At 36.5% G+C, this 14,778-nt stretch overlaps 1 protein-coding gene across 4 annotated transcripts in view; it reads left to right on the top strand.

The window, feature by feature from the left end:
* Nucleotides 1–14,778, top strand: part of Ndst4 (N-deacetylase and N-sulfotransferase 4) — a 351,768-nt gene that overhangs the window by 322,018 nt on the left and 14,972 nt on the right. For all 4 annotated transcript variants that reach the window (XM_060392790.1, XM_060392791.1, XM_060392792.1 and 1 more), the window contains 2 exons: nucleotides 8,650–8,773; nucleotides 10,607–10,781. In XM_060392790.1, the coding sequence (XP_060248773.1) occupies nucleotides 8,650–8,773; nucleotides 10,607–10,781 (299 nt within the window). The remainder of the gene's footprint in view (nucleotides 1–8,649; nucleotides 8,774–10,606; nucleotides 10,782–14,778) is intronic.

Below are 14,778 nucleotides of genomic sequence, written 5' to 3'. Positions count from 1 at the left end.
GAACATAGATGCCAAGCTTTTCAATACAATATATTTGCAAACTAAATTCAAGAACACATTAATTATCTAAAATTATAAAGTTGGCTTCATTCTAAAACTTGCTCAACATACATAAATCTTAAATATGATTCACCAAATGAGCCCACCACTAACATATTTTTTAATGAGGAAAAGCTCATGTCATTTTCACAAAAATTAGGAAGGAGCAAAGATGTCTACTTTACTCCTATGCCTGTTCAATGTAATATTTAAAGTCTTAGATAGATCAATAAGATAAATGAAGACATAAAAGGGATACAGATAGGAAAGGAAGAAGTCATAATATCCTTATTTTTAGAAATGACTTTCAACATAAAGACCCTAAAGACTCCACTAGATGACCACGGTTGATAAATACATTCAGTAAAGTAGGATACAAAACCAATACACAATAGTCTCTATCCTTTCTGTAAGTAAGTAACAAACATAATGAGAAAGAAATCAGGAAACAATATCTTTTAATCTTCAGATATATGTGTTGCATTTGGAATACTTATAGAGGCCAGGAAATTGGCAAAGGGCTAGGAACAGAAGCATGTAAGCGCTGGGAGAGAGTGTGCAGTGGTATAAAGGATCAAAGGAGAATAACAGAACAGAAAGTGTTATACTGGGAAGGATATAATGTAGAGGAGGGAATATTAAAAGGGGTAAATAACACAAAATAGCTCTCAAAAAAAGACATAGAGAAATATATTACTGTAGTAACTTCTCCAATACATGAGTAAATAAACAAGTTTACATGTAGTTAACTTCAAATGGAAAAACCAAGTCCCTATTAGGCAACATAGGCTGAAAATAGCCTTTACCAGATATAGGTACCATCTTTGGAGCTAGTGCCAAATAAGATCTTATTGATCGAACGTTACAAGTCATTGCCAATATTCTAAGCTACCTTATAAGACTTGATGGTAAGATTATATTGCTGAATATACTACATGCTTGAATCATAGAACATGGAGAAACCAAGCTGGTACTGACCCATAAGCTTCATTCATGCTGGTTAGCTTTTATGGTTCTGAACACTGCTATCCATGCTATGAGAGGAGGAGAAAAATAATCATCAATTCAGCATTTTTATCTGGCTCTGCATTCTAAGTACTACAATAATAACCATCCTTGCAACACACACACACACACACACACACACACACACACACACACACTGCTGCAGTAGTAGTGACATAAACATTATGGAGTAACCAACTAATCAGTTTCTGATTAGAATTAAGGGCTTCTCCACAAGATGAGACCCATACCTAGCAACATTATCTGCACCCTGACTCTGTAGATTGACAGAGCATGGGACTGACAGGAGAAAGTATTACTATTTCTTTGCCTAATGAGAATAGGAGTAAACTATCCACTAATGACTTATTATATCCATAAATTAAGAAGTTCTTTTTCTTTTTTCTTTTTCAATAGATGACAATTAACAGAGAGACCTCAACTTGTCAGTTGTAGATAATGAGTACTGTAGAATGTGCAGGCCTAAATTACACAGCTATATCAAACCTCTTCCCCAGTACTCAGGGATAAGAGGGTGAGGAATACCATATATCCAAGAGCATATGGATAACACAAATTGGGTCTGAATGCCTACATTTTTTTTAAAGTACACAAAGTTGGTTAGTTAGAGAAGATGGATATGAGAGGAGTAAGAAGGAGAAGGGTGATGACTATATTCATAATACAATTTACAAAATTCTCAAAGAATTAATGCAATTGCAATACAATAAATACTTCTGAAAGGCTAAAAATACTTTTAGACCTTGTGTTGCAACAAACACACACACACACACACACACACACACAATACATGGAAGAAACATCTTCCCCAGCTAACACAAGACTGAGAAGACTGAGAAGTAGCCTGTTTCTGTTGCCTAAAAAGAAATGTCACATTTGTGATCAAATTTAATTTCACTAATATATGTTTGCGCATGGTTTCCAGTACTACCGACCACAAGACTTACTTGGGAATTAATTACTGTGTTATCCTAAATGGGAACTCTTTGCCAAATCAGTTGAGAGGCACTTCCTAAAGAAGAATAGCTTTAGACAGAGTAGATTTATCAAGCACTGTTATGGAAAAAAGAAAGAAAGAAAGAAAGAAAGAAAGAAAGAAAGAAAGAAAGAAAGAAAGAAAGAAAGAAAGAAAGAAAGAAAGAAAAGAAAAATAGAAAGATAAATTTTACCCAGGTTTAGCTTACGTAGCAACTAGTGCTTTAAAGCCTGCATATCCTAATTTACTTTCTATTCCTGTGAAAAGAACCATGGCCAAAAGGAACTTTGAAGAAAATATTTTATTAGGTTTATGTGCTCAGACCACAGTCCATCATTGAGGGAAGTCAGAGAAGAACTCAAGGCAGAAACCTCGAGTCAAGACCTGAGGAAGAAACCCCTGGATGCCGCTTACTGGCTTGCTTCCAAGCTCACTTTTTTCTGTTTCTTATACCTTAATTCCCAAGACTACCTCCCAAGCATAGCAGGGCCCTCCAACAGCAATCATTATTCAAGAAAATTCCTCTCATTCTACCCTTCAGGCTAACCTGACAGAGGTAATTTCTCAACTAAGGTTCCCTCTTTCCAATGTCTCTAACTTGTACCTAGTTTTGTTTTTTTCATTTAAATTTTATTAAAAATAAATAAATGACCAGCACAGCATGCAGGTTGCCTTAGAACATTTAGCAAAAAAAGAGATAACTTGGATGACAGCCCCTGCATAAGACATTCAGAAATAGGACCATGGTCTTAGAGCATCATTTAAGAGGCCAAATGGCTTTCTCTATAATTTTGTTTATTCAGGGGAATAATTAACTAATTAATTAAAAGATGCATACATTAAAAGACCCAGAATATTAAAACCTGCTACTGTATTTAACTTTGCTTAAATACAATCTACATGGCCTTTAAAAGAGTTGTGTTTCTTATTTAATTCAATAAAACTTGGAGCCGCATGTTAAATATATTTAATATCTACATGCTTATACACTCTAATGCAAAGGGATGGCTCCCTTAGATTCATTGTTAGTGCCTTTCTTTAGCTATTCATGCTTCCTTTGAGTCCTTCTATTACCTATGTACTTGACTCAAATACACAAATACACTTAACATTTATTAGGGTTAGCACATGAGTTACAGTTATTTTTATAAAACTGTGCTTCTCGGTTCCTCACTTAATTCAGTTTCCACACAAATAATTGAGACTCTATTATGTTATTTTAACAACCTTCACAGAACAAGAACTGAGTAGTTTTAACTCATTGATCCTCTATGCTAATTTGGCTTCCTCTCAGTGTACATCTCAGAAGCACTTGCACTTTGTCATTTCTCTCTCTCCTAGTCCCTCCTGGATACCTGGCCGTGGATGACTCTCCTGCTTCCTCCTCTAACTCCTCTTCCCCTGGCTGGCAGGAAGTTCAGCCCTATTCTTTCCTAAGCACAGCAATGAGCTGTAAGCTGTTTTATCAGCCTATCAGGGGACAACTGGGGAGCAGTGTTTACAGAACAAGGATTGCATCCAGACTTGGTGGTACAGAAATCAGCATTTGAATTATGCAGTAACTTTATGTCTACACACATATGTTTTTTTTTAATCAAGAATTATTACCAATCATCACTCTTGTGGCATATAATGAATAGCATATCAGCTTCTATTGAGTCTATTGATCTACTTGACTGAAATTAAGCATCAATCAATGACATATCAGATTTAGGTTCCCAAACTAGAGAGGCTTTCTATACGTGTGACATCTGACTGCAGAAGGAAATTGAACCCAGATTTCTGAAAACTAACCTTGAGTGGGTTTCTCATTCACGTTAAGTATATGATTTAATATTGCTTCGGAGAACCACAGAGTATAATATGAACACTAACTGGATATGAACATATCCAGTTATGAACATATAATATGAACACCAACACTAACTGTTTTTAAAATGAATTAATCTAGTTAATGGTAAGGAAACTGGAAAAATTGGTCTACAGAATATTATTTTGGGTTAAAATAAGAGAATGTGTTAATAGCACTAAGTGACTTCCTAAAGAGATTGGAGACATCCCATATTAACAACTTAATGGCACACCTGAAAGCCCTAGAAAAAAGAAACAAACACACCCAATAGTAGTAGACAGCTGGAAATAATCAAACTTAGGGCTGAACTCAATAAATTAGAAACAAAAAGAAAAATTCAAAGTATCAATAAAACCAAGAGCTGGTTCTTTGAGAAAATCAACAAGATAGACAAATGCTTAGTCAAACTAACTAAACAGCAGACAGACACTATCAAAATCAACAAAATCAGAAATGAAAAGGGAGACATAACAACAGGCACTGAGGAAATCCAAAGAATCTTAGGTCTCACTACAAAAGCCTATATGCTACAAAATTTAAAAATCTAAATGAGATGAACAATTTTCTTGATAAAGTCTACTTACCAAAGTTGAATCAAGATCAGGCAAACAAAAGTCTCCCAACCAAAAAAAAAAAAACAAAAAACAAAAAAACAAAACAAAACAAAACAAAAAAAAAACTCAGGGCCAGATGGTTTCAGTACAAAGTTCTACCAGGCCTTCAAAGAAGAGCTAATATCAATACTCTTCAAATTAATACACAAAATAGAAACAGAAGAACATTACCAAACTCATTCTGTGAGGCCGCAGTCACCTTGATACCTAAACCAAACAAAGACCCACAAAAAAAAAAAAAAAAAAGCCAACTTAAGAGCAATATCTTTTAAGAACACTGAAGCAAAAATACTCAATAAGATACTTGCAGACTAAATCCTAGGACACATCCAAGACATTATCCATCATGACCAAGGCTTTATCCCGGGGATGCAGGAGTAGTTCAGTATACAGAAATTCATCAATGTAATCTGCCCTATAAACAAAATGAAAGAAAAAAAAAAAGAAAAAAAAAAAACATGATCATCTAAGGTGCTGAAAAAGCATGTCACAAAATCCAACACACAGCCATGGTTTTCTTAAATTATTATCATTTACTACAATTTATCCAATTTGTATCACAGATATGTATGGACCTCTCCCTTGTCTCCTCCTAATCCCACCCTCCCTCCCTCTTTTGCCCTTATGGCCCTCCCCTAGTCCACTGATAGGGAGGTCCTCCTCCCCTTCTATTTGACCATAGCTTATCAGGTCTCATCAAGAATGGTTGCTACACTGTCTTCCTCTGTGTCCTGGCAAGGCTGCACTTCCCAAGGGGAGTTAATCAGAGAGCCTGACACTAAGTTCATGTCAGAGAAAGCCCCTGTTCCCCTTACTAGGGTACTCACTTGGAGAATGAGTCTATGGGCTCTATCCATGCAAGGGTTTTAGGTTCTCTCCATGCATTGTCCTTGTTTGGAGTATCATTCTCTTCAGAGCCCTCAGGGGTTGGGCTTTTTTTTTTTTTTTTTTTTTTTTCTCTGTTAGTCTCCTTTTTGAGGTTCTGTCTCCCTCCAGGTCTTTCTATCTCTCCCTTCTTTCATAAAATTCCATGCATTCTGCCCAAAGTTTGGCTGATTCTCAGCCTCGGGTTTGATACTGTATCAGTAAAGTCTTTCAGAGGCCTTCTGTGGTAGGCTCCTGTCCTGTTCCCTGTCTATCTCCTGCTTCCGATGTCTATCTCATTTGCCCTTCTGAATGAGGATTGAGGATGTTCCCTAGTGTCTTCCTTGTTGTTTACCTTCTGTAGGTGTACAGATTTTAGTACGTTTATCCTATATTATATGGCTTATAATATCCACTTATAAGTGATTATATACCATGTGTGTCTTTCTGCTTCTGGGATACCTCACTCAAGATGATCATTTCTAGTTCCCACCATTTGCCTGCAAATTTCATGATTTTCTTGTTTTTAATAGCTGAGTAATATTCTATTGTGTAAATGTACCACAATTTCTGTATTTATTCGTCCATTGAGGGACATCTGGGTTGTTTCCAGATTCTGGCTATTATGAATAAAGCTGCCACAAACATGGTTGAGCAAATGTCCTTGTTGTCTACTTGAGCATCTTTTGGATATATGCCTAGGAGTGGTATAGCTGGATCTTGAGGTAGCACTGTTCCTAACTTTCTGAGAAAGTACCAGAATTATTTCCAGAGTGATTGTATAAGTTTACATTCCCACCAGCAATTGAGGAGGGTTACCCTTTCTCCACAACCTCTTCAGCATGTGTTGTCACTTGAGTTTTTGATCTTAGCCATTCTGATTGGTGTAAGGTGAAATCTCAGAGTTGTTTTGATTTGCATCTCCCTGATGACTAAGGTTGTTGAACATTTCTTTAAATGTTTCTTTTCTATTCAAAATTCCTCTATTGAGATTCTCTGTTTAGCTCTGTACCCCATTTTTTAATTACATTGCTTGGTTTGTTGGTGTTTAACTTAAGTTCTGTATATATTCTGGATATCAGTCTTCTGTCAGATATAGGGTTAGTGAAGATCCTTTCCCAATCTGTAGGCTGTTGTTTGGTTTTGATGACAGTGTCCTTTGGTTTACAGAAGTTTCAGTTTCATTACGTCCCATTTATTGATTGTTAATCTTAGAAACTGTGCTGTTGGTGTTCTGTTCAGGAAGTTGTCTCCTGTGCCAGTGAGTTCAAGGCTCTTCCTTACTTTTTCCTCTAACATTGACACAATAGATAACTTCCTGAACAGAGCACCAACAGCACAAGCTCTATGATCAACAATCAATAACTGGAACCTCATGGAACTCAAAAGCTTCTGTAAAACAAAGGACACTGTCACCAGAACAAAACAACAGCCTACAGACTGGGAAAAGATCTTCACCACCCCTACATCCAACAGGGGGCTAATATCCAGGTTATTTAAAGAAGTGAAGAAATTAAACTCCCACAAACCAAATAATCCAATTAAAAATTTGGTGCAGAACTAAACAGAAAATTCTCAACAGAGGAATACCAAATGGCCAAGAAGCACTTAAAGACATGTTTAACTTCCTTAGTCAGCAGGAAAATGCAAATCAAAGTAACTTTGAGATCCTATCTTACACCCATCAAAATGGCTAAGATCAAACTCAAGTGATACTCTATGCTGGCAAGGATGTGAAGAAAGGGGAACATTCCTCTGATTCTGGTGGGAATACAAACTTGTTCAGCCACTTTGGGAAATTTATCTGATGGTTTTTCAGACATTTTGGAATAGTACCACCCCCAGACCTAGCTATACCACTCCTTAACATATACTGGAAATATGTGCCACCATACAACAAGGACATTTGCTCAACTATGTTCATAGCGGTTGTATTCATAATAGCCAGAATCTGGAAACAACCTAGATGTCCTTCAACCCAAGAATAGATACAAAAATTGTAGTTCATTTACACAATGGAATACTACTCAGCTATTAATGACAAGGAAACCATGAAAATTGCAGGCAAATGGATAGAACTATAAAAGATCATCCTGATTGAGATAACCCAGAACCAGAAAGACATGCATGGAATATACTCACTTATAGGCAGATATTAGCCATATAATACAGGAAAACCATACTTCCATCCACATACCTAAAGAACTAAATAGAAATTAGTACTCTAGGGAGGATGATTAATTCTTATTCAGAAGGGCAAATAGAATAGAAAATGGAGGCAGTTGAAGAGAGGCAACTGGATGGAAGCCTACCATAAATGTCCTCTGAAAGACTCCACCCAGAATTGGATTGAACCAGATGCTAAGACTCTCAGCCAAACCTTGGGCAGACCACAGGGAGTTGTCAGAAAGAGTATATGAATAGAGGGACCCAGAGCAGATAAGAGCTCCATAAGAAGACCAACAAAGCCAACAAATCTGGGCCCATGGAGTCCTGAAGAGACTGATACACCAACCAAGGACCATGCATAGAGAGGACTTAGGCCCCCTGCTCAGAAGTAGCTGATAGGCAGCTCAGTCTCTATGTGGGTTCCCTAGTAAGGGGATCAGTGTCTCTCTTTGTCAGGAACTAACTTGCCTGCTCTTTGATCACTTCTCCCTGATGGATGGGGGCAGGACGGTGCATTGCCAGGCCACAGAGGATGAGGATGCAGGCAGTCCTATTGAGACTGGATAGGCTGGGGTTGGAGGGCTCCACCTTTCTGAGACATAGGGCTGAAGATGGGGTGGAAGGGTGAGCCAGTGTGGTACCAGAAGGAAATGAGGGAGGGGAATACAATTGGGATTTTAAAAGAATAAAGTATAAAAAAATAAATTTAAATTAAAAAACAAAAAAGTTTAAATCTGCATATGAAGGGGCAAGAGTTCAAGGAGATGTTGTTGTATGTGTGAGGGGAACTTAATATTTTATTTACCAAGAAAGAGTTTCAGAATCTAATGTTTAATGTTGTGCCTCTAGGGAGCTGTGCACTGGGTATCCACCTCTTGGCCTTTTCATTTATTAGACATTTGACTTTGGTTTTCTCATCTGTAAATGCCATTATGTAACAGAAATCATCTTCATTGAAATAAATGATAAAGCTTTAGTAATAAAAATAAATGATATAATCAAAAGAAATAAACTTTAATAGAAATAAACGATAAAGTTTTATGTAGAAAATATGACATTGATATTTTAATCTCTTTTTTATTAACATATATATCTTTTCTTTGTAATAGGAACAACTGCACTTTATTTATTTCTTCTTATGCACCCTTCCATCATCAGCAATCTCCCAAGCCCAAAAACATTTGAAGAGGTTCAATTTTTTAATGGCAACAACTATCACAAGGGAATTGAGTGGTAAGAATAACAACAAAAAATGAACTCCAATATTAACACATGTTCCATCATTGCAGAGCAATTACAGATGTGTGCATGGCATCTGCATAATTACAGAATGAATTTGTTATGCTCAATTCTACCACAGTGAATTAGAAATTAATTTATAATGATGATATGTTTAATCAGTATTGCTTATAATTTGATTTGGACAGTGCAATAATGATAATATTTTTCTGGTAAGTTAATATGATTGAATAAGGAACATTGCAGGGTATTTTTTCATCATAATTATTTATAAGGATATTTAAAATTCTCTTTCAGCATTCTCTTCTTTTACAGTTCTTCCATTTATTTTATTAAACACATAATTTGTCTTCACAGTGATGCCTGAGGTTGCTTTATTTTGTGCTCTGGGACATGTATCTTCATTAACCACATGAGCTGTGTATGTTGTGTTGCAATATAGACAGTATTTGTCATGCAAATTATAATAGAGCTTTTCCTAAACTATATTAATTCCACTCACACACAGAAGGAGCATTAATTAGCACTTGATAAATGAAGGAAAACACTTAAAATAACTATACTTTCCATAATCTAAAATTAATAAAGCTAATATTGGAGATGATATTCACTCTGTTGACTATTTCTCTGGCTGTATCCCAACTTTCCAAGAAATTATAAGCCTATATTTGATTTCTATTCCCTATCTATATAAGAAAATCTCTAGTGGGGAAAATTCTGTTTAATGCACATTTTGTATCATGTAATTTTGTGTGTTGCCATAACATGTGAACCTTCTAGAATTAAGGCCCGACAAGGGCAATGCCAGTGTTCAGCTCTTACTCCTCATCCTGAGTGTAACTGTGCTCCCTTCACATCTAAGGTATTACTAACCTATCTTACTTTTACATCCTTAAATTGCATGAAAATCATCAAAGAAAAAAAAAGCAATTTCTCTTATCTCTGAGCTCAAATGGAACACAAATTTTTAAGCAAGAATACATATGAGATTCTTCAGTACTCTTCATTTGGGAAACATAATAACAAATGTCAAAGAGGAAAATTAGTGCCTTATATGAATTCTTAATTGCTCTCATTATTTCTTTCAAGAACATTTGAGGGCGAGAGAAGTGACGAGCTGTAAAGAGGGTTACACACATAATTAAAGCCGTGTACTGAATTAGCCTCAGAACATATTGATCCCATAATCTACACACAGAGCACTGCTCCGACAGCATATGGAGAAGTGAACCTATGAGGCATTGCCGGATCCACTGGCAGGAAATATCCCCTTAATTACTCTAGATAAATTATAATGTGCTGATATTACTGTGTATACTACTAAATTTTATAGACATTATGAAAGAGAACAGATATGCCTAATCCGTTTAATTTTTAATAGCTATTTTGACTGACATGTCTTTCTGTCTTGTGAACTTTAATCTAACCTTAAGATCTTAGCATTCAAATTTGCAAACACAATTTGCTTTTCAAAGTTTCAGTCAAGAAAGATGGTCCAATTTTGCATGTTACAGGCACAAACTGTAGATTTAGATTTGGTTTGTGATAACAGAGAACATCGGCTCTGTTGTATTTTCCTATCATTCTCTATCAGCTCTTTATCTCGCTCTTTCCTCTGCTTTAAGTGAATCATACGGACACAACCTTCTGGGTTGCTTTTACATGAGAAGAACAAATCGTGGTGCCTACTTGATGATTTTATAACACACTAATTTGAACTTGATGCAAACAGATGGAAAACCTGTTCAAATTCCTCTTACTCAGGGGACATCAAAATAAAAAATATATACTGCTCAGATTAGTTGATTTACCTCTCCCTACCTGCAGGTATATGGACTTTTTCCCCACTCCCTCCAACATTACTACTGATTTTCTGTTTGAGAAGAGTGCTAACTACTTCCACTCGGAAGAGGCTCCCAAAAGAGCGGCATCTCTTGTTCCCAAAGCCAAGATCATTACTATCCTCATAGATCCCTCGGACAGGGCATATTCCTGGTACCAGGTATGTATGAAGAAGAGTGGTATTGAGTAAATTCAGTTGCAGCTTGAATTAGTCATTAAATAAAACCCAGATACACTAAACTGTATAAATATCTTAACAAAATGTATAAATGTATAAATATCTTAACAAAAAGCAAGATTATGCATGCATGTATGTATGTGTGTATATATGTATGTATCTACTTACCTACTTATTTATCTATCCATCCATCCATGTATCTATCTATTCAACTCTAAAGAGCTAAATATTTAAATTGTCCAGAATCTGTCAAGGTATTTCAACAATAAAATAACAGAAAAAGTGAGAACATAAAGAATTGTAGTATTTCCAAAATCAAACAAACATGTAAAATGTTGGTCTGTCAAAATGTATTGAAACTAAAAGTCGATATTTAAAGAGTAGATCTTTAGCAACACAAGGAAAATTACCTCATGCTTTCATTTGTGCATGTCCTCCAACATGTCAAATAAATAAACAAAAAGATCAGTAAACAGTGAGGAAAGGAAACAAATAGGGAGCTACACAGCAAGCGTAGCCACTCAATAGTTTATGTGAAAATGGCTGATGTAATTAGAAGTGATTGAAATATGAAATCAAATAACATGTCTTGTTAATTTAGTGACAAGACCTGTGTTGTATTTTTTGCTGGAAAGATGTGATGACAAAGGTTTCAAACATTCCACTAAAATTATGTTTGGCTATGAATGGGCAACTCAGTCATTATTGGGGTCTCCTAGTAAGAGAGCAGGGGCAGTCTCTGGCAAGCACTTGGTTGCCTGCTCTTTGGTCACCTCCCCTCGGAGAGGTGTCCTACTAAAACCACAGAGAAATAGGATCCAGACAGTCCTGAAGAGACCTGATAGGCTAAGGTCAGATAGTAGAGAAGGAGGACCTCCCTTGCCAGTGGACTAGCGGAGGGGATAAGGGTAGAGGAGGGGAGGATAAGACCAAGAGGAGATGAGGGAGGAGGCTACAACTCTAATAAAAGGTGAATAAATTATAAATAATAATAATAAGTAAGATCAAAATAATACAGTGGTCTCATCATGAAAATTAATTTTTATAATGAGATTTTGTTTTTTTATTTTTATTATTATCATTTATTACAATTTATTCACTTTGTATCCCTGCTGTGACCCCCTCCCTTGTCTACTCCCAATCCCACCTTTCTTCCCTCTTCTCCCCCTATGCCCCTCCTCTAGTCCACTGATAGGGAAGGTCCTCCTCCCCTTCTATTTGTTCCTAGCCTATCAAGTCTCATCAGGACTGGTTGCATTGTCTTCCTCTGTGGCTTGGTGAGAGTGTTCCTCCCTCAGGAGGAGATGATTTGAGAGCCTGTCACTCAGTTCATACCAGAGAAAGCCCTTATTCTCCTTATAGGGGACCCCACTTGGATACAGAGTCTATGGGCTACATCTGAGCCTGGGTTTTATGTCCTCTCCATGCAATGTCCTTGGTTGGGGTATCAGTCTCTGCAGGGTCCCCAGGGCTCAGGTTTTTGTTGTTGTTGTTGTTGTTATTGTTGTTGTTGTTTTGAGCTCTGTTGATCTCCTTTTGGAGGTCCTGTCAATTTTTATTGATTCTCAGTTATATTATTTGTATTTCACTGACCTTTATCTTAAAAATAAATGAAAACTTATAAGCCAAAACGAGACAAATCCATTTTTAAAATACTACCCCAAATGATATCTTAGTGAGGGATACTGTTGCGACCATGAAACACTTTGCCTTATGCTTCTTTATCTCTGTTCATCATTGAAGGAAATGAGGTCAGAAACTCAAACAAGGCAGAAACCAGTGGGTAGGCACTGATGCAGAAGCCATCAAGGAGTGCTGCTTACTGGCTAGATCCGCCTGTTTGCTAAGAGACCCAGGACCACCATTTCAGAAATGTTCTCACCCACAGTGGGGTGGACACTTTCAACCATTAAATGTGAATATGCCCTACAACCAAATTTTTAAAATTGAGGCTTCCTCTTTTCAGATGACTCTAACCTGTGTCAAGTTGATATAAAATTAGCCAGTACATACTGCATACCATGCATAAAAGTGAACAAGACAGGTTAATATTAAGGGATGTAGAAGGACTGAATATAGGCAATGAACGTGAGTTATGAAAGAGGATGTGACTGTAATTGTGTTCTGTTTCTGACTCTGTCACGGACTTTTCAGTTTGGGTGTTGTGTACATACATAGAACATATTTCACAGTGAACGTGTAAAGACAAACGTGAAGCCCTACTGCTTGAGAAAGCCAATTCTAACCATTTAGAAGTTCATTTAAGATTGTATAGACCTTGAGTCGGGATAATTTGGGTGTATGGAGTCCCCCACCCCCAAGGCTTTTATACTAAAGTTAATTTTAAAAAAAAATTACCAAAACACTGAGATGCAAGCTTTAATTAAAAGTTTTAAATTCAAATATTTGTGTGCATGCTGAATGTTTAATCTATTTAGGGTAGACTGAAATGTATGTCCTATGTAGATTAAATCACTTGAATGAAACAGAATATACACAGTACAGTGCTTACCTCTGACTGCGTTCCAAATAAATTCTTTGAATACACAGGTTTAAGGGAATTATTTTTTCTGATAATACTTTTTATTGCCTGTATTGCTGAGGCTAGGGCCCCAAAGTGCTCCACATTTCAAAATAATGTAGCCTATTACTTAGGTGGACCTGTCTTTTCAGTAACGGCCATAAATCTGGAACTCAGCAGGTGTAAAGGAGAAACCCTCTCGAATGTCACCTGCCACTGTAATTTCTACCCCACATTTTTATAATGGACCTCACAGAGGAACTAAAGTACTATTTTTCCATAAAATATGTCCTTTTGTGACTTTCTGCTCATATTTTTATGCTAATCTTCGTTGCAGGGATATAAAGAAAACCCGATGCTAAATTTGTATAAGTCAATGCGAACAGGTTGAACACACCCCTGTCACTGCTTACAGCAGATATTTTAGCCCTGCTTTACTCTTTGAATATGCACACACTGCACATCTACAATTACTTCTCCAGTTGATGGAATCTCTATATGTTTTGTTGATTAGACGGAATAGGTAATCTGCATGCGTGACACTTAAAATATTAGTTTCACCCATCAGGAAGTTAATTACTACTCTTAATCTTTGACCTCTCACTAAATTATCTTTATTTTTTCTAGGATAGTTTGCATGTGAAACTTACTTCTCACATCGAAAAAAAAAAAAAAAACACCTAGCTGTTGGCAAACATACCATGCCTTATATCTTACCATGCTTCTTCTAGGTTAGATTTTCTTTATATTAACTTTTAGATAGTATGCAAAACCAGTTCTTTTATATGCACATGCCTTATCCACATTAATTCAGGTTTACTTGCATTACCCACTTTCAAGTTCCCTCATTGTTTTTTGTTTTTTTATTCTCTGATTATTGACATTTTTCTTGTCACACTTTAGTTCAAAAGCTTCACTTATTATTAAGGTTTTCATCATTTGTTAATCTAGATTGCACCTTTATTGGCCTATTGTCACCATTAAATAACTTCTTACATATCATTCAAATATAAGACTTTGTTACTGTCTATTACTCCACTCTCTCCCAGACTAGATTTCTAAGAATGTGACTAATAATTTTTCAACAACTGTATTATTAAATTCATCCCTCATTCAGTTGGGCTCCGTCATCTTGCCAAATGGTGATTTTGTGTGAAAGTTTCCTAGGCCTTGATACTGAAAAGACCCATAGAGCAAAAGCACTTTGGACAACTTTCCCTTGACTGGGACAGCTAAGCAATGTTTAGATATCAGAATCTGAAGCACCTGCCTGCGCAGGACCTGCCGCACAGAGAAACCACCAGGAGCCGTGGTGACTCAACAGACCAAGCAGCGTGTGAGACCACTCCTAGTCATCTAGATTTTTGCATATCACGCATAATAGTTCTGTCACTAACGTATTTTCGGTTTCTATTCTGACCCTTGGAAAAAAATATTTTCATTCTATCTCTGCCTTTT

The sequence above is a fragment of the Meriones unguiculatus genome, chromosome 10 (genome assembly GCF_030254825.1).
Source record: "Meriones unguiculatus strain TT.TT164.6M chromosome 10, Bangor_MerUng_6.1, whole genome shotgun sequence".
Lineage (NCBI taxonomy): Eukaryota > Metazoa > Chordata > Mammalia > Rodentia > Muridae > Meriones > Meriones unguiculatus.
The sequence above is the reverse complement of the archived record's forward strand: the minus strand, read 5'-3'. Positions and strand labels throughout refer to the sequence as shown.